Genomic DNA, 27500 nt, shown 5'->3' on the forward strand with positions numbered 1-27500 from the left:
TGTGGGATACCAACTTTCAAATGCAAACTGAAGAACAGACAATCAAAATATGGCACCAGAGTCCCCCTGCAACCATTCCAACGTCCCATTACCTGGCTATTTCACCCCATTTACAAGAAACACTAATGTGTGCATACTGCTTTACTTCTACAATGACTATTTGGATTTTATTTTTAAATTTAGCAGCACAACAATGCACAAACACTAACAGACATCTGCTAAACAAAGCAATACTGGCAATACTGTCTCACAATGAAAATAGACTAGGCATTAAAACATCTCTGCCCTTGAAACTCACATTCATTGAAACAGCATTGAAACCCACACCACATCCACAGAAAATGCATCTGGCCAGTTGTAGATAAAGATTACCTTTGGGCTGTTTTCAAATCATTGACCCCTTGCACACAAAACAAGAAACATACATGTGGTCTTTTCTTTGATACACCATCCTGACTAAGTTAAATTCTTTGTATAATACAGCACACTTGTTAGACAGAGCACATTTTAAGTTTATTGTTTGAACTTTTTTCCAGTAGGCTGTACTGTAGGCAATGGAACAAAATGTATGAACCAATAATGACAAAACTGCCCAATTCAGAACATTTCCATTATAAAAGTCTACTTTCACACCCACACTATAAATAGAATGACAGTAGTGTAAGCCATAGGCATCATGCACAGCTTCTCTCACTTATTTTTAATTTCAGTTTTTTTTTTTGTGGGGGGGGGGACAAAAGGTCAAAAACTAGGGACACAACATTGCTTGTATAATTTTGGAAAGTTGCTAGCATAAAATGTGTTACCACCATGCATTTCACTGGCATGTCTTGAACCCAGGACCCTATGCACTATAGTAAGAGCAACATACCACTATGCCAAAATCAGCAGTTTCCTGAAAAATAGGAAGACTGACACTTAATGGCTATAATTTAGTGAAGTCAGTTCTCACTTCTCACCATAGCTGTCAACCTCTTAGCACAAAAAACCTGGACAAAGCCAATAATGGGGGAATACAAATCAGGTCTCACTTCTCACTCACCATAGCTCTCAACCTCTTAGCACAGAAAACCTGGACAAAGCAAGCCAGTAATGGGGGAATACAAATTCTGTTCTCACTTCTCACCATAGCTCAACTGTTAGCACATAAATCTGGACAAAGCTCACAAGTGGTGGTGATTAGGGACTTTAGGCTCTTTTTACCCTATACTGAAGGGTACAGGGTTTGAGCCTGAATACCTCTAGCCACCAGGTGTATTAAATGGGGACATTTTCACACAAACGTATACACACACACACACGCACACACAAACAGTTCCTTACTTGCAAGTTGCTGAGTCTTCATTCTTCCTGTTCAGAGACCGTTCCTAACATAAAATAATCCATAACAATGGATTTCCCACTGCCGCTCTGAACATAAATAATAAGAGTGCTGCCGTTTCGCCGATAATCCCCCATTAGAAGAGTGCCATCCATTTTGTTGATAATCCCCATTCCCACTCGCAGTTGAGCAGCCCTGGTCAGCCGGAAATGTGCATGACATGAGCTCCTTGAGCTCAATTCCGACTGGCTGGTAGCCCTGACAGAGCTGACATAATCGCGCACATGTCAAACAGTGTGAAAATTAAAAAATTTAAAAAAACAACAGAAAACAAATTGGAAATGAAGGGGTGCCACTTGGGAATCATGGCACCCCTTCATTTGGACCCCAAAACTCAGTTAAAAAAAAAAAAAAGAGTAATTTGGTGTGGTTGGGAGATATGGTCAAGATATACACCATTACAGAGGGTGCAGATCAGTCCTGCATTAAACAAAAAGGGCCTGTTGTACTGTTGTTTTCTCTAGGGAGACCTCACACCATGATGAAAACATTTCCCATTTGTCAATACAGGACATTCCTAGAACCTGATTTGCGTGCCTCTTGTGAAATGGTCAGCACTTCATTTGCAAAATATTCCCAATGGAAGGATAAGGGAACTAATCTCCAGGGAATTTGAGGCTGCTCATGTTGGTGTGCCTCTCAAATGGATTAGCAGAGTGAGTATGAAATATGGGCGGGGTGAAAAGCTGACTTTCTTCAGCAGCAGCAGGGAAAAGAAAAAAGGGCTGTTGTCAAAGCCAGAATGGAGCAAGTAGTACAAAATTCACTACAACTTCCCTTACTTTTTCTGAAATTCTGGCAAGGAAAGTAAAGGGAAAATTACAGCTACATTAGAAATTAGAAACTTCTCCTACTAGTAAGAGAAGACATTCACTTTCAATTCTTGCCTGCAAGGGAATATTGAACAAAATGTTTTAGTCTGGCAATTCATTGAGGAACCAAGGAAATCCACCTCTGACAGACACCAGCATCACACTAGGGACTAAAAAAAATCCCTAGGTCTAGCCCTCATCTGTAGGGACTGGTGGAGGATCTGCAACAGTATTCTCCTCCAGAAATGTATACAAACCATATCCATGTGAAATTTATGTTAGAGTGCTTTATCCTAGGCTATCAATTCCAGTTTGCACAGCTGGTAAAAGTGAAATGTTCCCTTGCGTTTTCTGCCTCACCACTAAGGTGGTATTCACATTTATTTACAACATACTTGGTATCCAAACACTACTGAAAGTCTGAAGTACACAAATCAAACCCAGCACTTTTGTTTTTTCTCCCTGCGAGTTCAACTCTCCTGGATTTTGAGGGAACAGTACATGCTCCCTCGAGCAAGTTCTGTTATATCTGTCATAAGAGTTTGGATGTCCTTTGTTGGGAAAAAAGTGTGTTGATTCAGTGGAACTTGCTGTGGAAACATCTTGCATAGGGGTCTCAGTGTTGTAGCCATGACTTCTTCAGGTATTAGTGAATCTGTCTTATATGCATCTATAATCAGTGCTTTTAATCTTACCCACACTTCAGCCACCCATCTACAAAAAGTTAAGTCAAGACATTATTTTTAAGAATCTCGTCTGAACACATTTATCAACATGTGAAGTTGTAAGATTTATAAGAGCTAAGCATGGCAACGTAAGATGAAGGTGAAGCATCCCCTGGACATGTGACAGATCTTTATGAAACTGTACACCAAACATGGTCCTAAGAACTCCTAAAACAAATAAATGTATATGAAGCTGTTACGTATGTTCAAAGGCAAAGCCTGTAGCAACTGTGTGTGGTGGATGGGGGAATAAGGCAACAACCTACACGTTCAATAGTAGTATGGTTAATGCTTATGCTGAGAGTAATTTCTGACAACATCCCATGTACTGCATGCACAACAGCACATATTTTATCATATGAATAAATAGCTATGTTTTTACTTATTATAGCAGTAATGTACACTCACAGCTCAATGAAAAGTTTAGGAAATTTTCAAATCCTTAATCAGTGGAAAATATCACAAAGCTCTGAAACTTTTCATAGATTCATAGGTGTATATCAGGATAAAGACCATTAGGGCCTTTCTAAGCCTAGCCAAGCATCTCAATTCTATTCCACAGGTCTATGTGCCTTAGATATCATTTAAAGGGATATATATATATAAGCTAGGGCAAGATTTACAAGCTGCCTCTGTCCACTAGAGAGACAGGTGCGAGACCTGGGGTATACTTCCATTTCCCATCCACTGATCCAGGTTTCTTTTGAGTAGAGTTAGGGAAGAACTCTGCTTTACACAAATGGAAAGCCTGTTCCAAAGAAGGGGAATTCTCCAAGACAAATATCTGTCCCTCCCAAAATGTCCTATTTATGGTCACAAGCAAAGTTACCATGTCCTGTTTATGTCACAAGCAAAGTTTAAATCCATCATAGTCGGACTATTTGTGATGCTATTCATTTTGTGGATATGCAAAAGGTCCATCAGAGAGGGATCCAATAATGCCTTGTATTCCAAGCATAGACTGCCTCTCAACAGTCTGTAGGAAAGAGTACAGAAATTGGGCTTTGACATGATCCACACAGGACAGGCAGTTAACTCCATGTATTCTTTTTGTGAGGAACCTCTGTGGATGTACCAGCTGTTGCACATGCCTCGTCAGGTACATGCTGAAGGCGGCACTGTAGTCAGTCAATAACAGGCCTAATGAGGGACAAACACAGTGGAATAATAACTCCCTTGAACTTGGATGCCAATTCTATATGTACTGTAGGCACATATCCCTGACTAATGGTTCTATTGTTAGGTGTGTATTATCGATGAGGTAATTTCCTAGGGTGGCTGACTTCCCAAAGCGTACTATTATGCACTTCTTGCCATTGAGATTTAAGCTGCGGAATTTGGCACCAATCATTTGTCTAGTTTTTGCAGCTAAAGCAGTAAATATCCTTACCTCATTTTCAAAATTATATTCTTCATCGTATGTGAGCTTCTTTACAACAGTCAACATTATAGCCTGTGGACAAAGAGGCACAAAATTCAGGTTTACAGTTTCAACCATAAAGATGTCATTGTCTCACTAATATAACTCATGCCTCTGCAACTATCACATTCCTAAGCCATGTATTTGTAATGCAAGATCAGGTCTGACTTATTAATACTTTAACAAAAGAATAGTACAGTTGTGTAAAAAAACTTACCATAACAAATCATTGTTGCATTAGCCTAAGCTCAGAATGTATCCTGCCAAAGAAAGGACATCCAACCCAGCTTCCAAAGCTTCAGAACACCTTTCAAGTGCATGTACATCATTTAGGAGCATGACAGTGAGACAGTATAAAAGTAGACGTATGGGCACAAAAAAATTTAATAAATAACTGCTTTCTTGTCCCCCCACCCATAGCAAGGAAGGCTATAGCCCTGCCAACAAAGAATGTGCTGGGAGAAGGGGGGAAGACAGGGACCCTCCCCCCACTCTGGTGCAACAAAAATTTTGGGGGGGAAAGCAGAGAGGGTGTTTGTACAGCAAACGTGAGCTATTCAAATATCTACTGTTAAGTTTATTTACACAACTGTTCTATGTTTATCATTAGATCACTGTTACAGTAACCTAAGCTATATGGGATGAATACCAAAGCTTAGACAGAAAGGGAGGAAGAAGGAGGATCAAAATCTGGACACCCCTGAAGTACATATCTAGCAAGTACTGCTTTAGACGTATAAAAAAGCAGGTCAAGTTTTGCAGTGCTTGGTAAAAATGTCTGCAGAAGACCTAGTTGCTGCCTCTGGAAAGCTTCTGGAGTCCACCCCTTTCCAAAAAGTAGCAGAAGCAACTACAGCCCTGGAAGAATGGGTTCTTGACTTTGCCTGGAAGTATCCGGACACAATGGGAATAGAATCATCCACAAACACCATACTTTGACAATGTTCAGACATAAGGAATTAGTAAAATGCATCTCTTAGACAAAGAACATGCATATTTTTGTCTAGGCTTATATTATCCAGTCATCTCTGCTCCAAACAGAGTGTGCACTCAGTGTGTTTAATGCCATCTCTTTGCACTGCAACCTGTGAATACTTTACCTATTGACAATGTTCTCTTTCAACTTGCTATAGTTGTCCAAACATTAGCACTATGTATGTACTGATTCACAATGTAAGAAATGAAGCTTATTTTTTTTACTGAGATAATATATTGTCATTCTTCTGCATTAGGCTTTGAAATAGCTTTAATTGTAACCATATTAAATCAATACAGAGCTTTTCTCCTGAGGTCTCTGCTGAAAATGCGGACTTTCATTGTAAACAGATGTCAAATAAATAAAATAATAATTTTAAATGGTATAGGACAACCATTTTAACATAGTCTGTTTCAATTCTGAATGTCCAGTTTTCTTACCTTCATAAGAAAAACAATTGATCCAAATTTATGAAGTCCTTCATCCTGTCAAACTTCAGAATGTCTTTTCTCTGTGGATACCCAGAATGTGCAGACTTTTTTTCTTCCTTATTTTTTTGCTTACGGAACTAATACAGGTAGATGAATAAATTGATTCAAAGGGAACTCAAACCACATTTGGCATAAAAAGGATTAGTTCTCAGGGATATTCTACCTTTATCAAATCTAAGATAAGGTCAAAGTTGCCATAAAAGCTTGCAACTCTGACACCCTTCTGGATGAGATCAGACCAATGAGCAACAACAACTTTCCAACTTAGAAACTTTAAATCAGCCTCATGATCTGTTTCAAAATGAAAAAGTATTAAGTTTTTCTAGTACAAAGTTGAGATCCCAAGGAAGTAGATAAATACACAATTCCCATTTTAAAACTGTTTCACTTAAGATAAACAGGAAAAGAGGGATCCACTGGCAGACAGGCAAAAATGGCTGAATCTTAGTGGAAAAGTAAGTGTGCCCAGTGCTTAACTTATAAATTTTGTAGAGCCAGTGAGGTTTGAGCCTTAAATGGATCTTGACACCAACAAGAAAATTTCTTCCACTTAGTCATATATGGATTTCTAAAAGCAGATTATTTTTAGCCTCCTTTAATACTTGGTGCATGTCATCAAAAAAAAAAAAAAATGCTGCACAAAGGGTATTAAAATGGTCATCCAGGCTGTAAGCTAAAGAACTTGAAAAGGTTGGTGTAGATCACAGAGACCCTGCTCTGTGCAAGTCCATCCGTAGCCACAAAGGGTGGAAAGGCATAAAAGAGCATCACCACCCATGGGAAAGAAAAGGCATCTATCTTCCACACCATTTTGCTAGCAGACCTGTGGTAAATGGAGTCAAAGAGGGCTACTTCAGGAACTGAACCAACAGCAGCTGCACACAAAATATCAGAAGTATCATAAGAGAATGCTTTGTACACTGTAATACCGAGGAAAGCAGACAGGATGGAGAAGCCTTAGTTTCAGAAGGGCAGCATTTTTTCTCATATCAGAGGAAGCCAGAAGAAACTTTGACCTATGTGCCTGACAGTTAACTGTTTGTAAAGGCCAAGGTGGAAGACATTTACATCTTTCCAAACCCACTGAATGCTCTTCCATTTTTAACTGGAGGTATGAGGTTAGAAGCCATGAGACGCAAGAACATAGAAGATTTTGAAAGAGAAACAAAAGAGGGATTCTTGCGCCCTAGGATTATTAAACAGAAATTTACGAGGCTAAAGGATTTTGTAAAATTTGTTAGATTTCCTAGGGACTGGAACAGCTAAAATCAACATTAAAGTTATCTTCCAAGGCAGATAGAACTGGAAGAATAGCCACTGATTGCTTATAATCTATTTGCAAATAACTTGCAATATCTCTGCTGAGCTTCTGAAATTTACTTTTGCACCCATTTATATAAATCTTTCATTCTGCCAGCTGTGTCAGAAGAGGCTAACTCCTTCATAAATGAGCCAGAAGAAATATTTTCTTATGCCTCAAACTCCCAGCTTTCAGGTGTAAGAACCTGGTAGTCATATACCAAGTCTATTTCCTGCATATCAAAATCAGGTTCTGAAAGATAAGTGCGTCTTTTCTCTTTTTGAGAGTTGGTAAGAAATTGTTTGAAGGAAGTGAAATGACTTAAATATTCCTTGGCAATAGACAGCCACTCTTCTTTTGATTCCATTGGCGAATTCAATGCTGAGGATGTAATCTTCAGCTTATGAATCCTTAAGGGAAAAGGAGTATTCTGTTTTCTGGTCTTCTTCATGGGAATCTGAAGTCCTAGTCCGGCTTTGAAAGGGTTGGTTGTCAGTCTCCTCTGGTTCTGAAAATAATGCTTCTCTTCCTGTATTAAGTGAAAGTAGAAATGGCCTAAAAGGATGTACTGGTCCCTTGGCTCTTAGCAGTTTCACAAGGAGCAAATGCAAAATAATCGGATGGTCCCCCGGGAATCATCCGAAAGCTATGGCAAAGAGACTGTTGGAAAGGGTACACAAAGCTCTCTACCACCTTTTCTTTTCTTGTGGACCTGCAACTCACAAGCTACCAAGCACCACCACATACTGTAGCTAGGCATCAGCGAACATATCAAGTTGTAACAGAAGTATGACTTTCAGTCTGTTGTGAAGGGGTTACAGCTAAAAAGAAAAAACTAACGGCTATTTAAATGATGGTTTCATATGATCAAATCTGAACTAAGGAAAGATGAAAGGGATAAGGGGAGCCATGGAATGGCTGACAGCTGGCATGCAACAGGGATAAAAAAATATATGAAGAAAGGTCTGATATGTGTATTAGGTTCATAGGTTCATACTAGGCTATCTGCCCTAGGGCATTTATAAGCCTAGCCAGAGTGTGTTTAGCTTTCGCCACTCATATTAAATTAATTTTGCTATGCCCTTTTTCAAGGTTAGTATACTGTGCCTCTGTCTAACAGTGACACAGAAGTGATACCCGGGTTAAACCTACGATCTCCCATCCACTCATCAAGAGTCCTCTTGAAGAGAGTCAATGAGGGACTCTGCCTAACTTAACTGGGATTTTATTCCAGAGTGAAGGGAGCCTCTGGGTTATGAATCTGTCCCTCCAGCATGTCCTATTTATTTCAGTGCTGAGGTTCAAGTCTCTCGAGCGCGTAGCTCGATGGGATTTGGATTTTTTGAGGTGCAGCATGTCCATTAATTCTGGGTTGGACATGGCTTTATTCGTCAGGCACAGATTGCCTCTGAGCAGGCGGTATGCCACTGAATAGAGCTGGAGTTTCTTTAACCGGGCAGCATATGGCATCTGTTTGAGCCCTTTGATCCTCTTGGTGAGGTACTTTTGGGGTCTTTCCAGTTGCTGCAGGTGTCTGGTAAGGTACATCCCAAAAGGGGCATTGTACTCAATTATGGGCCTGATGAGGGATGAGTAAAGAGGCACGATGACCTCCCCTGATCTAGATGCGAATCCCTTCATGATTAGGTGGGCTATATAAAATGTTTTTCTAATCACTTTGCCCACGTGGTTGTCAAATGAGAGATTGCTATCAACTTGGGTCCCCAGGTCCCTAATTACTTCTTCTGTACTTAATGGATTACCACCTATGTGGTAATTTGTGGGCACTTCGTTTTTGCCAAAGGGGATGACTATACACATTTTGGTGTTTAGCTTGAGGCCATGGCTCTGGCACCAGTTGTCTGTTTCTATGAGGCCCTTTTGGAGGATGCTTGTGTCGGCTGGAGAGTCGATTATGGCGCCCAGTTTGCAGTCATCTGCAAACTTGGTCAGCCACAGTCCTTCCGTGTTTGCCCGTACCTCCTTGAAATATATACCGAACAAGAGAGGTCCCAGGACTGAGCCTTGTGGGACGCCACTTGTAACTGGTTTGGAGTCTGACATGGCTCCAGGAATTCTAACCATGTGGGTTCTGTCCTTGAGCCAGTTTGCAATCCATCTAGTGACATAGGGGTTTATATTTAAGCTGGTGAGCTTATCTATAATGCCAGAGTGGGGTATTGTATCGAAAGCTTTTGCGAGGTCCAGGTAGGCTGTGTGGACCACCTTCCCCTCGTCAATGGCCTTGGTGACTGTTTCAAAGAAATCGACCAGATTTAAGAGGCAGGATCTGCCCTTAAAGGCAAACTGGGTAGGATCCAGTGTCTGTAGGTCCCCAATATCTTTATTTATAAAATCCATGATGATCCTTTCCATAGCTTTGCAGACCAAGCTAGTGAGGATTATGGGGTGATAGTTTCCAGGATCCGTTGAGGCACCACATTTGTGGAGAGGGACCACTGTTACTGTACACCACTCTTTGGGTACATATCCTGTAGTAAGGCTGAGACTGAACAGTAGTTTTATGTTTGGGTTTAGCTCTTCTTGGAGTTCATGTAGGACGCAGCCCGGGACACCGTCTGGTCCCATTGATGCTGTGTTTTTTGCTTTGGAGAGGGCGGCTCTTACCTGAGCATCTGAGATGTCAGGGGGGCAAGCACTCTGCTGGGATAGATATTCACCCTTTTGGTGGGGGGGGGGGTATGCGCTGAACCAGTCAGCTAGGATGCTGGCAATGTCTGTGGGTTTGGTGTATTTTTTGTCATTCTGGACTAATTCTGAGCATATCTGGGAATTCCCACCCAGGTTCCTAACATAACTAAAGAAAGCCTTATGATTATCCTTAGTGTCTTGTGCAATTTTTCTCTCGAAGCTGGCCTTAGACGATTTTACGAGTGCCCGTAGTTTTTTGCTAATACTGATCAGAGATGCCTTCCCTTTTTGGGATTTTGCTCTATCATGTAGTAGCTTCCTCCTTCTATTGTATAGTTTGTTTATGGCTGGGGTCCACCAGACAGGACGTCTGCCTTTGGAAGATTGGGTCTTGGTTTTATTTGGGATTGCATGATCCACGCATTCCTGAAGGTGTTCATAGAATGCGTTTATAAAGGATTCTGCGGTCTGGGCCGTATTTTCCACAGGCCTGGGGGCTTTGAAGGATTCCACCTCGGTTTTGAGGAGTGTGAAATTTGCTTTAGAGAAGTTTTTCACTGTGGCTTTCTGGGCAGGGGGTGGGGTCAGGATGTGAATATCCAGTGAGATTAGTTTATGGTCTGATCTTACCAGTGAGGGATACACTTCTGGTCTGGAGCATAGAGTCCCCATGTTGGTGATGATCAGGTCCAGTATGTTTTCCCCTCTTGTGGGAGTGGTAACAAGTTGTTCCATAGCATTTGAGTTTATAAATTCTAGGAACCTTTGGGCTAGGGTGTTGGAGCTAGAGTAATGCTCCCAGTCTATGTTTGGGTAGTTGAAGTCGCCCAATATAATGGTGTTTGGAGAGACCTTCATATTTCCAGTGTTCTCAGGAAGGTCGAGTGGGGTTTCTGGGTTTGGGAGGGTGGTCTGTAGCAGGCTATAAACTGGAAGGCAGTTTTACCCACTGTTAGTTGCAACATGGATAGTCTCTGATGCTTTGTGCTGTGCCACCAACCTGGAGGTGTGGGTATCTTTGACGAATATTGATACTCCCCCCTCCTTTTGTGGTTCGGTCCAAGTTTTGGGGCCGAAAAGCATGGTATGAGGTATAACCTGGTAGTGCTGGGGTGCTCTCGGGAGCCTTGAACCAGGTCTCAGTTACTGCACAGATATCGATGTTCTCCATGCTAAGGAGAGTTTCGAGTGCATGCATCTTGAGGTTTACATTTCTGGCGTTGAGTAGCATTACTCTTAGTTTCTTATCCCTTGTGATACCTATGGAGGTGGGTTTGTCTTTTGAGCCTTGCCTAAAAAAGGAGCTATGGGGGTAGCAAGAGCCTTTGCCAATATCCGAAAGCCCAGGGGTGACAGGTGCAAGCCGTCCCTAGCGAAGCATTGTGGCTTGTCGAGCATGTCATCCCAGGCTGACAGGCATTGGATCCCCTTTTTGCTAACTATAAAAAAAAAAATTATATACCCAGAGCTCCAACAACAAAAGCTGGAAGGAGTAGCCAACCAAGCACAAGAGATGAGTGAAAGACTACTGAGATCAATCAAAGACAGACACTTTATAGGTCAACTTGAAAACAAAAAAATTGTTTCATCTCAAAGTGTTACGGTCAAGACAATGACACCTGGTAAACGTGTGAACCAAGAACAAAACAGTAGCATCAGAAATACCTGCAATGCAGACTTATCTTAAAATAAGCACTAGAAGCAACCATGCATCTAGGAGAGTAGCCTGATGGGAAAAATGCAGGATGCTGATCACTGACCCAGTAACAATTTTTGGCAGGAATTAAGTCAATCCCTCCCCAGACTAAAGACAGCACTTGTTCAGTCTTCCTGAACTAGTGCACCTGTTTCAAATAAAAGTGGAACTAATGAGCATCTTAAAAGGTACCGCTCTCTCCTCTAACTTCACATCTGGCAAATAAACCAAGAAATGAGTGGGCTGGATTAGGTAGAGTTCAAAAGCTAGTCTATGAAAGAATGACCTGCAAGTTTACTGACAACAGTCGCATCACCCACAACGTAGCCTAAATGGAGAACTGCTTCCATTTGGTAGAAAAGATCTACCATGTGAAGGAAATCTTAGTATCTCAGACACTTCTGACACTCAAACTGTGGGGAAACCCTGACTAGAAAAGAAAAAGTTTCTTTAATCATTAAAGATCTAAGAACCTGAAACCATACACTTCCTAGCTACCACAACAGAAAGAAAATTAGTCAGTCTTTCTTTCATGAACAATGCAGCATGTATGCAATTAGCAGGAATGTTGGGAATGCATACACTAATGTCACTCACTAAAGGAAGTGAAAAGCATCCAACCATGAGTTCCACCCAGCCACATCAAACAAAGGGGGCAACTGTAACCTTCTGGGTAACGCACGGATAAAACTTCAAAGTACCTGTACTATGGTGCCTCTGCAGCTTCAGTATAGGAGTAGATAGTATGCAAGCCTATCAGCACAACCACGTTTCATGGAATGTGTACTGCTGGTAGTGATGCTACAGTATGGCCCACTACAAAATACATATTACCTCTCTGCATAACAGATATAACAGTATGCCCCCCTTAAATATTACAAAGCAGACTTTTTTTCTTAATGACCAAGGAAAATTAGAAGCATACCCGGATGCAGCATCTCCACTGACGTTTTGATGGCAGGGACAACTAACATCTCTAGTTCCACAACACTGATATTCAAAGGTCAATGTTCAGATGGAAATTGTATTTCTTCAGCCATGGAGTAGCAGATGTGCATTCCTCACACCAGAAAAACATACAACGTTAGGGCATGCATTCAGTTTGACTGTGAGAATGGGAATCCAGTTTACTGACTGGTGGGAAATGTCCACCATTCCCAGGTCCAGTAATACATATTGGCTCTAACGTCAGCACAGCGAAGCTCTGCAAGTCACTAACATCTGTAAAGTACAATAAAACACATCCACATCCCATAGTCATACAAATAATACCATTAAGACTTCAGCAGTCATCAAGCTCAAAATCTGCAGTATGGTCAGAGCCTGGATCCTTCACTACATCCTAATACAGACTACCAAACTCATGACTTCCACTGACTTCTGCAACTATGTCCAGGACAATACTGCCTCCAAATTTATGCCTTTAAAAACAGTCTGCTGAGACTGGCTCAAACAGAACTCCCAATCTATGGTCACTCCCACCCTATAGACTGCGGCCGTGACAGATCTTACCAGTTAACCACTCAATAGGGCTGATATGAGCTAGTTTGTCCAGATATGGGAACAAATTGTGATATTTTCCCAAAACCCTTAGGTTACCATAGCCGGAACCATTGTAAACACTCAGGGCACTGAAGAAAGCCTAGACGGAAGCATCCTGCAATGGAAGTGAGGCCGACGCACAGTAAACTAAATGTACCTTCTCTGCATATCACAGGAAATAATAAACAGACACACATCAACATCTAGTGAAGGAATCCACAGCAAAGACATACTTCCTACGCTTCTCCACTGGCAGAGTGCGAGAGAGAAAGAGAAAACCACGATAGGTCAAATGACTTAAAAACAATTACAGTATGGGGCACCTGCTGGAGTAGATGTGAAGAAGAACAAGAATGAAAAGGCTGAAAAGTGTTTACTCTACTTAATGAGGGAAGGAGGGATAACAGATATACATATGCCTGAGGCATTTCCCTGGAAATGGATCCCCTGGTGTAGTCTACAGGCCTCCAAAATACCTACTCAATGGGGAGAGGGCTATAAAGACAACACTTGCAGATATGGGTTACATTCATCACACAGACTGTCCCCTCTAGCATGACCCTATCCTTTGGATTTCAAAGCATGTACATGTGGGTCAGTGATACATCTGTCAAGTCATCCGCTGCAAGCTCTAGGGTCTTCTATTCCTCCTAAGGCACTCAATTCACTCAGTTGTGGTTTGGACCTAGTATCACCAGAACAAGCAGGGCTAATCAAACAGGGACATACAACATTAAAAAGAAAGGGGATGTGGGTATAATCAGACTGCTACAGAAGTGTCAAATGTCAATGCACTACAGAACTGAAATAAAAAAAGCACACCTCAAGTTGGATCACTGTTTAGAATCTGAAGTACCAGATTATGTCCTGTGAAGCTTTACAAGTTCAGAAAAGAAAGCAAAACAAATGTTCCACTTTGAACCAGAATGATGCAATACACAATCCTCATGACCTTCTACAGGGCCTTGATCAAAAGCAAAACTGTTGTCTGTCTGTATCACAATCGTTCCTTGGAAAAGAAAAGAATGCACTGCCTGGAATGCCAGATGCACTGCTCATCTCCAGAACGTTGATGTGAAGATTGGTCTCTAACTCTGACCACGTCTGGAACAGTCCGTCCCAGCCAATCCCCCCCCCCCCCGCACATGAGCAGGGAGAAGTCTGTGGTGATCGTGGCCACTGAAGAGGGCGCCACGAAAGATCAACCCTTTGCTAGATTATGAACATTTAACCACATTATGAGAGGGACTGGCAGGTTCTGGATAGACAAATGGGATGCGACAGGGGGTGATCCAGAAATGACCACTGGACTGATGAGGTCCATCGAAGAACCCACATGTGTAGCCTTGCCAAGGGTAAAATGATGATGGTTACTGTCATAGATCCCAGGCCTTGAAGGATTTGGGCAGCTGATGGTTGAGGTGTTTCTAGAAGAATGCTCACCTGGCCCTGAAGAGACTGAATCCTGTCCATGGTAAGAAAAACCATTCACAGACAGGTATTCAACAGCACTCCGATAAATTCCAGGAAAAAGAAAGGCTCCAATTTTGATTTAGAAAAATTTATTATGATGCCCAAGGTTAAAGCTAATTGAAGGAACCCTAGCTTGAAGAAGCTTATGCTTGGCGGGTGCGGCCAGAAGCCAGTTGTCCAGGTAAGGGAAAACCTGCATGCCCTGCAGCCTTAGATAAGTTGCTAGTACTGCTACCACTTTGGTGAACACCCTGAGGGCAGTGGTGAAGCCAAAGGGAAGCACCCTGAACTGATGATACCTGGCTCCTAATCGGAAGCACAGGAACCTCCTGTGACGCTTGTCCATCTTTATGTGGTAGTATGCATTCTGCAGGTCGATCGAGTACATCCAGAAGTCCTTCTGAAAGTATGAAAGAATGGACTGAATTGTCACCATCTGGAACTTGGTTATGGTGACAAACCTGTTCAGTCATGCAAGATCCAATATCAGTTTGTGTCCCCCCCATCTTTTTAGGCACCAAAAAAAATTCTGAATAGATGCCTAATCTGGATAGTTCTGGGTGGACAGGCATGGATGGCTCACTTCTTGAGCAGCCTGGATATTTCCAGTTCGGCTTCCTCCCTGTGAGCGGCTGGAACCTCCGGGAGAGACTTTCAGGGAACTGGAGGATGAAGAAAGGGAATCAGATACCCCCAGAATATTATCCTTAGCACCCATCGATCTGACGTGATGGCTTCCCAGGCTGATGGATGCAGAGAAAAGCGACCCTCGACTGCCTCCTGGGCAGGAAAGTGGGGCAACACTTCAGAATCGCTGAAAAGATCTGTCTTGGTGGAAGTCCCAAGACTCTTGTTCTCTTGAAGCCTCAACAAGGGCAACATCTAAAAAAAATCATTCCCTGATCTGCCTCTAGGGGAAGAGTCAGCAGGTGCATCCTGATAGAAAGCCCTGGATTTTCGGAACCACAACCTCTTACTGCCTCTCTGATACCTGCAGTAGGAACGCTGAGGAGTAGAAAAGCGGATGCTAATGGCAGACATGGTCTTGCCATCCTTCTCACATTGGGCTGAAGTCTCCATGGAACAGGGAAGATCCATCAAAGGGGGCATTCGTGTTGGATACCTTGAAGGGTTCAGAGAAATCACATTCAGGCATGACGCCTAGTAGTGATGCCTGAACCAGCTGCCCTAGAAGCGCCTTCCAAGCTATATGAAAGGAGCCTCATAGAGGTGTTAGAAATAGCTTTGAAAGTGGCCAGTCTAGAGGAGAAGAAAATGTGACACGGAATCCGGGGTAAACGCATACAGTTCCTCGATGAGCAATCTCTGCAGTCTAGTAACATGCGCCAAGTAATTCAGCACCCTCACAGAGAAGGTCGCTGACGTATAAAGACGCTTCTACAGTCTGTCTATCGCTCTGGACTCCCTTGTCAGGAGGATGGACAGAGGAGCTCTCCTGGTAAGCTCCTTTTTCTTGGCAGCTGTAACCACCAAAACATCAACAGGAACCATCTTCTGGGGGGGGGGCTAAGTATTTTCTTGGGGCGCTTGATCTTGATTACTGGTTCCATCTCATCCAGTTCCTTCCACACCCTGCATGCGATAAGGTCTACTTAAGGGTCTGCGGGGGGGGGGGGTCACCAAGGAAGTAGATGGGCCTGTGCTGAACACCTCCAGGAACACTGACTCATCAGGATTGGGCTTTGGGGGAGACTATCCACCTTTCTGATGTAGAATTTCCATGATATCCTCGAAGAAGACATTATTAGGTGGAGATCGAGGGGAGCCCTCACCTTCTTCCCAGTGTCATCCATGACAGACTCAGCAGTGGAGTCAGTGTGCCTCCATCTGCACACATGCTTCTGCTGGAGCTCCTTGAGGAGGAGACTGCAGAGAGGAACCGGAAGATTGGGGCTCCACAGGGAGAGAAACCTGGAGTGTAGGGGGCAGGCTGTCTTTGAAGAGGAAGGCTGGAGACATCAGGTCCAGAGTCCAGTTGGAGCAGGAAAAGATCCGGAGGGGAAGGCATCGAGGATCTCATCTAAGTCAAGAATACCATCTCCACCACATCGACTGCTGACCGCGAATAGGAGATGGTCACCACATGTGTCTGTGCCAAAATGCTCGACGTCAGTGAAGCCAAAGCCACCGACCCCATAGGTGCCAAGGGGGGGGGGGTCAGTGCCAATCTGCTCAGTGCCAAAGCTCCAAGGGGAGGGGAAGGCAATGAAACCCTCGATGAAAAAGCAACACCCTCGGAACCAGCACAGAGCGAGCTACGACTCAGAGAGCCCTCCAACACCTAAGAAAATGGGGCAAGGAAACCAAGGCCATTCTGGGCACCAAAGAAACCAACAATGCTGACCCTGACCCCTCGATGAAGGAAACTCCAGCAACGGCAAGGCCTGAAGCTCTGGGGCTCGGGAAATGAGCACCCCATGAAAGGGGCAGGAAAGGACCCCTCACACTCCTGGTGGGGAGGGGGTGGGAAGGACTCCCAGCTGGATTTGAGCCTGCAAGAACTGTCTCATCAACTGATCCACTTCTCTCTCTCAGAGACTACAGAAGGACCTGGCAGAGGAAGCCATGGAAACAGGCCTGGAGTGGTGTCTGGGCAAGGCCGACTCCAGGGGCTTGGGTGAGAACCCAGACTGATGGGAAGATAACCTAGACATGTTCTTGGGAGTAGGTTCACCAGCAGCAGGGGAAGATTCAGTCAGCTTTGGTTATTCTGGGGGCTTGTCAATGCTTTTGGATTTGTCTCCCTCTCTCTGACCATGTCCCTGCTTTTGCTCTCAGGCAACTTACCAGGAAGTTAAGTAACTGCACCCACACTAGAAGGAATGGGTAACAAACCCTTTAATATTAACTTGTTTTTCCTGTCCGCCAGGGAAGAAGAAGAAAAACCTATACAAACAGAACACCCAGTGTGTCTAGGTGAGGGACACCTAAACAAACAACACACATGAATGACCATGCAAAGGAAGGAGTTTATGCCTGCACCTCATACATTTCAGCACCCTTCTCAGACTTGTCCGACTTGTCAGCCATGATAGAAAGACAAGAAATGGGAACCTACTGAAGAGAACTACAACAGAAACACTCTATGCAAAACGCAAAGGGTAGGGGGACGTTTAGAAAGGTATAGCAAAATTTGAAACAGTACTTGAGTACCAAGAAAATCCCCAACACTACACGAAAAAACTAACAAGATGGAGCTCAGAAGACTCGCTTGTAGCTGGAATGGTGGCAAACGACATCTGAGGGGATGGAGGAGAGAGGGTCATTATGGGTAGGGGAGGAGCTCAGTTTCGGCACTGTAGCTTGGATATGTCCGGCTCGGCACCGATGTCGGTGCCTATACCCACCGGCTGAAGATCAAATGAAGAAAACAATGTCAGATCAAATGTTTTGAGAGTGCAATGAGTTGACATTGTAAACATATTTTTACAATTTTCTTTATTAAAAATTTTTTTAAAAATTTTACTTTTTATTTATTTATTTTTTTTTACTTTTTAGTTTGCAATCATTATTTCACTTGGTCCTCTCCTACCCCAATACACTTTCTCAAATTTCTCCCACTCCATACTCACTCCTGGCATTTATCCAAGAATTCCTACTCTACAAAATTGTCAGCTGTATAGATACTTTCCACAGTACTTAGTCTATGTGAGGATTAGTATTTCTGAGCCTTTTCATGGCAGATTGGTTATATCTTGTGTTTGAGGGGGTGGTGAGATATTCTTGGGGCCAGGGTTTGGGTATATAACAAGATATAACCAATCTATCATGAAAAGGCTCAGAAATACTAATCCTACATCTAAACCTGCGAAGCACAGTCAACAAAGTTAAAGAATTACACGTCACCCTATCCTATAACAACCGCAATATTGCTGTCTTCATTGAAACCTGGTTAAAAGCACATATTACTGACAACGAAATTACATCATCTAGTTACACTATTACTATAGAAGACAGGAAGGTAAAAAGAAGTGGGGGGGTTGCCATCTTATTCAAGAGCATTCTCACACAACCACAAAACCTAAACACAGATAATCTCAAACACAGAAACCCAACCTACGAAACTTCAACTTAACCATGTCCCACCTGGAAATAGCATCTCCACTATAGATCACATCATCCAATCTATATCAAATTCCATAGCCCACTAAGCTTTCATTATGGGTGACTTTAATATAGACTGGACAACCTGTAATTCACATGACCATAGCAATCACATCAACCACTATGGCTTCACACAACTCATTCAAGCTCCTACACTGATAAAGCAAAAACTCCAACAGTCAGTCTATGCTGGATTGGACACTAACAACAAGCCTCAGAATTTTCAGATTAGTGATTGCTTACCTGACAGCCTTAGTGACCATATGCCAACCTATTGTGAAAAAAACAATACTATCAAGCTCACCACCTTCCATCAAATCTGCAGTAAAAAAAAAAAAAAAAAAAAAAAAAAAAAAACACTTTAACCCCCTCCAAAACCTAATCAATACCCTAAAAAAATGTAACTCGTCTCTACTAAAAACTTGTCCCTTGATGTTGCATTAGATTTCAACAGTACTATCCTTGAAATTCTAAACAAATTGGTCCCCCTCAGGTCAATTCGTATTAAGGCCACATACACAACATGGCTAATGACACCAGGACGCTGTTTAGGAAAAGAAAAAAAATTTGGCAAACATGGCTCACCTGTAAAGCCCAGAATAACTACAACACATTCCAACAAATTAGAAACCAGACTAAACACCAAATCAATCTAGATAAAAAGAACTTCTACTACAACCTGCAACATAAACACCAGAGTAATCCCCAAAGATTTTGGAATACCATAAATGCCATTCTCCACCCAGGACATTCCGCTACCCCTCCCCCAACTTACCACACTCTCCTAGCACAGTTGCAGAAGAATTCAATACTTCACTGAAAGTGTAATACCTCTAATTAAAAGTAATTCCACAGAACCAACACTAGCCTCCAAACCTCTCAATATCAACTAAAAGTCATTCTTTCAGCCTGTTCCCACAGCTACCATTAAGAAACTACTCAAAAAACTCACTGTTCAACAGCAGCTGACAAATTACCCGCCCAATATTTAAAATAGAAGCTGAAGCAATATTTTATCCAGTGTTGATCCTTATTAACAGGTCCACAGCAGAACAAGAAGTCACAGCAATATGGAAAATCACAGACATTATCCCCTTACACAAAGGTGGAAATTCCACAGAGTTGACCAAGTACAGACCGATCGCCATTCTCTCTCCACTATCTAAACTCTTGAAAGATGTATACACTCCCAGCTGATTCATCATCTTACCTTCAACAACCTGCTAGCAACATGTCAACATGGTTTTAGGCCCCGTCATAGTACCACAACTGCACTCTTCAGTTTCAACAGTACCCTCAACCAAATCAGAAACAATGGCAAAATAGTCTCTGCAGTCTTTCTAGACATGCCCAAGGCCTTCCATACTGTCTCCCACCCCAACTATTAAGTACACTCTCCAAACTGAACCTCAGCCCCTCTGCACTTCAATGGTTCTGAAGCTATCTACAGGACCACCAACAACCTGTAAAAATGGCTTAATGTCCTCCCCCTCTTTCCTGTCATAATAGTAGTACCTTAAGGCTAAGTTCTTGGGCTGCTACTCTTCAGTATTTTTACAAACAACCTCCAAAGCGCTACCCCCACTGGCTTCAATTATCCAATATGCAGACTGCACAACACTTATATGCACCGCTAATAACCAGCAACACCTCCAAGATATAACCCAAAAATCATTCTCAGATACAGAGCTACAGCTCTCTAACCATCAACTCATATTCAAACCAAATAAAACAAAACTCGATCTTCCAACCCACAAGACCCCCTCCCAGCAGCTTCTGTATCACAGCTAGGACTAATACTAAAATTAATGCTGATTCACAAACAAAACTACTAGGAGTAATAATAGAAAACCTAAGATTTGACCTACATATAGCACAAACAATTAAGAAAGTTCACAAAAAAATGGGTACTCTTTATAGAAATAAAAATTATCTAACACCTCTAAGGTTGCCATTGCTAGAATCCATCTTCTATCAACACTTCTGTATGCTTCCCCAATTCTCACCAATCTTAAAAAGACATTTAATTAAACTTGAAACATTCTACAATAAAACATCTACATTTGCAACTGACTGCCCACATCATTCCCACCACTGTCACTCCTTAAAAAACGGGTTAGAACTCGCACAACTTCTATCCTATATATAATTAAGCTTGGCACACTAATATATCAACCTGAAAAAACCCTGTGGTTCTAAACATTCTCCATCTCCATACCACAAACTGAAGTCTTCGCTCAACAAATAAATCTCTACTAAAAGTGTCCAAATGCACTAATACAGCAGGGGACTCACTATTTTCTCATCCTGTAGCAAGTGGAATTCACAACCTCACAGCATCAGAATGAACACAGATAGCAACCAATTCAAAAAGATTATTAAAAAAGTTATCTTAATGACACCTGGCTTTGCTCCTGTAATACTCCAGGCTAACTAGTCTTAATAGTTCTGGTCATACTACTTCTTCCCTGACCACCTCATAATCGATGCTCTCTCATGTCTAGATAATCTCTAACCTCATCCTTTTTTATCCAGTTCCCCCCAACAAACCCTTCCTCAGCTTACTCTGAGAAACTACAATGTCTACACTAGAAAAAGGAATTATATCAGATGACTGTGTAATACCAATGTCAGCTATAATAGCACAGAACTGTAATTTCTGGTGTACTGTATGTCTTGTATATTTTTACATAATTTCTTGTATAAGTTTCATACCATCTCGATATGTGGAACTTTTCCCCCCAGGCCTCCACTGAAAATGGGTCTTATCCTAGTTGGACTTTCCTGGTAAACAAATGTAAAATAAATAAATAAATTATTCTTTTAAGCTAGGACCAGAATCTGAATTGTCTAAACATACTAAAGCCTTGTTAAGTTTTAATTCTCTTGGCTGCCAAAAAAAAAAAAACAATTATCAGAAAATGGAAATTAAGGTCTAAATTAACTGTATCTGAAGTACTGAATATTGTAATACTGTAGAGATAAAAGGACTAAAGTGGGATCTTTAAAAAAGGGGGAAGGAGCAAATCACTTCGAAATAAACGGAAATTGTAGTAACAATATATACAGAATAACGTTCAGGAGGAGAGTTTTAAGGGAAGGCATGAATTGACCAATTTATGTTATGTTGGACATGGTGATAAAAAAAAAAAAAAACATGATGTATAATGTATGTAACTGGAAACATGTTAATATGGCTTGTTTTCTTTTACATTAATGCATTTTAGCCCAACTCAAGTGATAATTTAAGAAAGGTGTTAAAAAATAAAATGTTTGCCTTATGTCAGTCTATTTGGTAAATACAACATGTCGGATTTAAATCACTCAGCAGTAGGGATGTATACTTGAAGCAATAATAGAAGTTACATAATGGTGTACACAGCTGAAATCATAAGGTAACCAAAGCAGACAAAATGTTTCCATATCTGCCTAGAGTATATTCATATTATCAGCAGTGTACACTACTACTATTTCCAAGCAGATTTTACATTAGCTAGTCATATGTGGAGGCAACAGTTATTTTTTGATTGCATTACAGGTTTACAGTCTGCGCAATGTTTTAAATGACTGCACAAAATTACTACTGTTAATACTAGATGGCATGTGTTAAGGGTCTGTGTAAAAGAAATTATACAACTGTCCTGAGATAGGGGACACCTACAAATCTGTGAACAGCTCTCATGTGTTGCTACACAGATTACAGTTAGTTGGTACACTGAGAGATGTTTTCCACACACACACACACACACACACACACACACATATATATATATATATATATACACACACACACACACACACACACACACACACACACACACACACACACACACACACACACACACACACACACATATTCAACTGAGTAAACTGGAGATTGAATTATGGCTAGAAACACAGTTTCACTTGACTGACATGCAAACGCTACTGACCTTTTTCCCATTTAAGATCTTATTAAATTGGAAAAAAGAATCGGTTGCTTAATTCAATGACTTAGTGGTAACATATCAGAAAAAAAACAGGTTTGAGACAGAGAGACATTTAGAAGCAGTCAGTGAGCAAATATTAGCTGAATATATTTTAGGTTACTTCTGGCACCAACCATTTAATTTGCCTGATATAGCACAGTGGTGTCTCCTTGCTTGGACTTCGTTAACTCTGACCAGTTTTAAAGAGGTTGAGTTTAAATTCTGGACAATGGATTTTTAGTGTCATCTTTTGGTATGACGTAAACCAGTTTTGCATGGAGAAGTAATTTACCAGGGCCACCTATACTCTCTGTGGTAAGTACCTACTTATCTGGAATAGAGCATATAACCTTTTTTTTATATTATTCTTCACATACATCATTTTTCTTCTTTCTGTGCCCACCAAACATCTATCCAGTCACTGCCACTCTCATTCATTCATTATCATCAGTACAAGAACCACAGTGGGGTTCTCAAACAGGCAACCATAAGGGCAAATTTGTTTTACTGGCGTAAACCCTCTTCCTGAAAAGCTGACATTTGAGACTACAATGTTTTCCCCTGTGGGAGTAGGTGTTCCAACTCGTACTCCAATTACTGCTACTGGGCAAACACAGTCTGGCAGTGTAAACCAAATCTCCGCTCTTTAGAACTGCATGCCAAATCACGTGTCTGCAGCACGCGTCAGCATTGCAATAACAGGCTGGGCAGTACCTCTCATCACCTCAGAGGAGTGAGCCAGTGTTTGCCTCTCACTTCCACCCCTCCCTCATCAAATTCTCCAATGCCAGTAATACATTTTTTTCAGTAAACATGTTTATTAAATCATGCATATGACAGGCAATCTTACATATATAAAATTGAAAAACAAAACACTGACACCACTTTAGTTGCAAACATTGTACATCACAGACAACACTGAAATAACTGTAGCTGCAAACATTATACATCACTTACAATCTAGCCAGTCATTATCAGTTAAGCATTATATGTCTCATTCAAATCCTGCGTCTTAAGCCTCATTCCTTCTCTGCATACATTGTCCCCACAATTCCCGTTTTTTTCCTATGTGGTTTGCTCTGTCCTTTTTCGAAAGATCTCAATTCCAGTTGTTTTATCTCTGTTACTACATTCACTATTTCTAGTAAAGTTGGTCTAGAATTTGGTTTCCATTTTCTAGTAAATGCTTTTTTGGCAGACACCATAAGTAGACTCGGCAAGGCTTTACTATGTCTAGGCAATTCCAATTCTGTATCATAGCCCAAAAAAATCATCTCCCCGGTCAATCCAATTTGATCACCCAGCATGTCCGACACAGTGGTCCACAGTGAATCCCTAAACTCCACCAGCTCACTACACTCCCAACAAAATATGTTCCCACCCACCTCTTTCTTACCCGTCAAACCTCCATTTGCTATCCATATGAGGAAAAATTATTTGAAGTCTACTTGGGGTATAAAAATACCTATGTAAACACTTCCAGGAAAAGATCCTAAATCTTCTAGTCTTTGTTGCACATTTGCGAGACATACATATATCCCCCCATTGTCTCTTTGTGAACTGCTTATCCAATCTCTCCTCCCAAGTCTAAGATCCTCCGATTGACTCTTACAATTATCATGCAATATTTTATATGCTCTACTAATTATTCCTTTTAACAGCAGCTTCCGTTGTAGACTCTATTAAAAACTCTACCAGTGCTGGTCTTTCATTTAGCCCCCCCCCCCATTTCTTTCTCTTTGCCTATACACTGATATCAAGACTTGCTAGGGAGGGCAATCTCTAACCTGCTGTCCAAATACATTCTTGGCCTCTTCCTATGCTGTCACCTTTGCCTTTCTAGTCATTTGCTAACAATACCTTGGTTTCTCCAGCAGTTTTTTCCAATAAATTACACCCCCCTCTTGCCTATTATCTGTATCCCTAACCACAGTCAACCCTATTGTCAGAATCTCTCTTCATTTGTGTGCTGGTTTAATTCTTTAAATACTCCCTTCTATTTTACAAATATAACACACTATGATTTTTGTTGTCCTTAAGAGTCTGCACCCAAAATCCCAATCTATCCTTATTTCTTGAGCCCCCCCCCCCCATATCATCATTCCTGTCCACTTTGAATTATAGTTTTCTGCTTGTGCTACGTGTAAGAGCCTTAACCATGTTGCTCTAAAATACATCCTCAAATTGGGTAATCCTAGCCTGCCTTGTTGTTCTAATGGAAGAATCAGCTTACCCCACATAACCCTTGCCATTTTCCCTTCCCAGATAAAATCCTTCAACTTTTTAATTGCTATCCACAGATTCTCCTCTGGTTGATACAAATATGCCTGACCTGTGCACAAGACTAAAGGGACTAAACATTTTAATTGCTTGTATCCTAGTACCCATATCCATATAACAAAGCTTCCAGTTATTCAATTTTTGTATCATCTTCTGTTTAGTCTCTTCCCACATATCCTTAGATGCCACAACAGAGTCCATTTCTAATCCATACTCCTAAATACTACATTTTATCATGTTCCCATAAATATGGATACTGTTATAAAATAGTTATAACTATTGCGTTTGCTTAACTTCATTAATTTTGTATCCTGAGAAGATTTTAAACAGTCTAAAAAATGTTCCACAACACTGTAATGTCATTTTCCGGTTTTATCAGGTATAAGATAATATCATCTGAAATACAGCCATCTTTTCCTGACTACCACACCAATCATATCCATGAATTTCTGAGTCACTTATTTTCTTTGCCAATGGTTCTAAAAATAATACAAACAAAGGGGAAAGCGGCCAACCCTGCCTGGTTCCTCCTCTCAAGCAGAAATTGTCAGAGAGGATGCCACCCACTTTAATTTTCACCTCCTATCACTTATATATACTCCTAATCAACCTTATAAATATCAGGGAAAGCAAATGCTTCCACTGGCCTGCACTTGGAAGTCCAAGCTGACTCTATCAAATGCTTTCTTTGCATTTAGACCCACTAACAGTGGCATTTTCTTACATTCTGCTACCCTCTGGATCATCACTGTTCTATTAATATTGTCAAATGTTTGCTTCCCCTCCACAAAATCACAGTGATCCATATCTATCAATTTTGGTATCACTTTTGCCATTCTTTATAGCCATTACAAACAGTTTATAATCATGGTTTAATAATGAAATGGGCCTGTATGAAGCTGGATCCAATGGCTATTTACCCTCTTTAGGTATTAACATTACCACCACCTTCTTCCAGGATGCTGGTACTTCTCCTCCTCTTAAAATACTGTTAGACAAAACCTTTCAGATCTTTATCAGCTTCCAAACTTCCACATGAATATCGTCTATCCCTGGGGACTTTCCTGTAGATTGGTTACACATAGCCATTTTTATCTCATCTCTTCCTGTCCTATTAATAACTGAGCCTCGGCTACCTCTAACCTTGACATATTTAATTATTCCATAAACATGTCCTCTTTTGTACCTTTTCTTGATTTCCATATTTCTCTGCTTTATACAAACCTTCATAAAATTTTCAAAAATATTTCTAATACTTCTACAAGGTCTCTTGTTATTTTCCTTGTTATAGGCTCTCTAATCTTGGTGACAGCCCTTTCCACTTTCGGTTGCCGGAGTCAATATGCTAAAAATTTCTCTGCTCTAGAATTATCAAAAAACAGTTGCCTGACAGCAATCTTTCTGCACTTGTGCATGTTATCAATGTAATCCCTTATTTTTGATTAGCATTCTGCAGTTGCTCCTTTTCTTGTTTTGAGAGATTTTCCCCCATTTTGCAATACTTCACCATTTGTCAGTCCTTCTAAATAATTCTTACTTCTTAGTCATATCTCCCTTTCCTTTATTTCCACCCCAGTTTTAAACTATACTTTAATTTTATCCCACTCCCTAGCTATATTTTCAGAAGAAATTTCAATCTTCTCTAGTAGCACCTGAATTCCAAAACCCACTCCTTAAATTCTTATCTTTTCAGCCAATATGTGGGAAAGTGCCAGTGTCTCATTTTTATTGTATTACCCTGATTTTATTTTCATTTTTGGCACATGATATGAAATAGTTACTGGGTGCATATCAAGACGTTCAATTAAATGCACATGTTGCCGTGAGATATAAATTCTATCTGGTCTACACCAGTTTTTGTACCTTGGAGAATATGTAAATTCACTCTGAACTCCTAGTACTGAATTCACATTTTCCACGCCAAACCTTTTCATAAATTTCTTCAAAAATCTACCCTCCTTTGTTATACTTTCCCTTCTGGGCCCCCCAGACACATCTTCACTGTTGCAAATCACATTCTGATTCCCACCTATAAGTAATATTCCTTGCTGGAAACTGATTATTTCTCCAAGAATTTTCTTAATCTCCATCATAGCAGTTTTAGGTGGACTAACACATGCCAGTGTAATCCTCTTCCCTTGCTAGTAGCCCCTCAGCACTACAAATCTGCCATTATCTTTTTTTAACCTCTTATATCACAACTGGAAAGCTTCTTGCAATTAATTCAAGTACTCTTCTTTCCCTTTGTTCCAGGTATTCCACTGAATAACCATTCTGAAAACCTTTCTTTATCAAATTCACATGTTCAGTTCTTTCCAATGTCTCCTGTAACACAGCTATTTGCACTCTACATTTTTAATATAATTCACTACTCTTTCTTTTTTGTAGTTATCTGCGAGACCGTTGACATTTAAAGACATTACAGGAAAGATCACTGCATTACCCACGGTAGTGGTGCTGCGGTAGCGTTGTCGCCTCACAGGAAGACGTTGTCACGTACGATTCTCAGCTAGAGCGTCTTCTGTGTGGAGGCATGCTTGAATGGACGTGCCTTCGTTGAAGGTTGTGCGTCAGGACTGGTAACTCGGCACGTAAAAATCCACTACCAAACATTAGCGGACCGGAGTTCCGCTGTGGTGACCCCTAACCGGGATAAGCC

The 27500-nt window shown here is 41.2% G+C and overlaps 1 protein-coding gene across 1 annotated transcript in view; it reads right to left on the reverse strand.

The window, feature by feature from the left end:
• Positions 1-27500, reverse strand: part of XPOT (exportin for tRNA) — a 3393313-nt gene that overhangs the window by 2135843 nt on the left and 1229970 nt on the right. The window contains exon 11 of the mRNA XM_044088045.1: positions 4309-4371. Coding sequence (XP_043943980.1) covers positions 4309-4371 — 63 coding nt within the window. The remainder of the gene's footprint in view (positions 1-4308; positions 4372-27500) is intronic.

This window comes from Protopterus annectens, chromosome 11.part0 (assembly GCF_019279795.1).
Source record: "Protopterus annectens isolate FY-2018-M chromosome 11.part0, PAN1.0, whole genome shotgun sequence".
Classification (NCBI taxonomy): Eukaryota; Metazoa; Chordata; order Ceratodontiformes; family Protopteridae; genus Protopterus; species Protopterus annectens.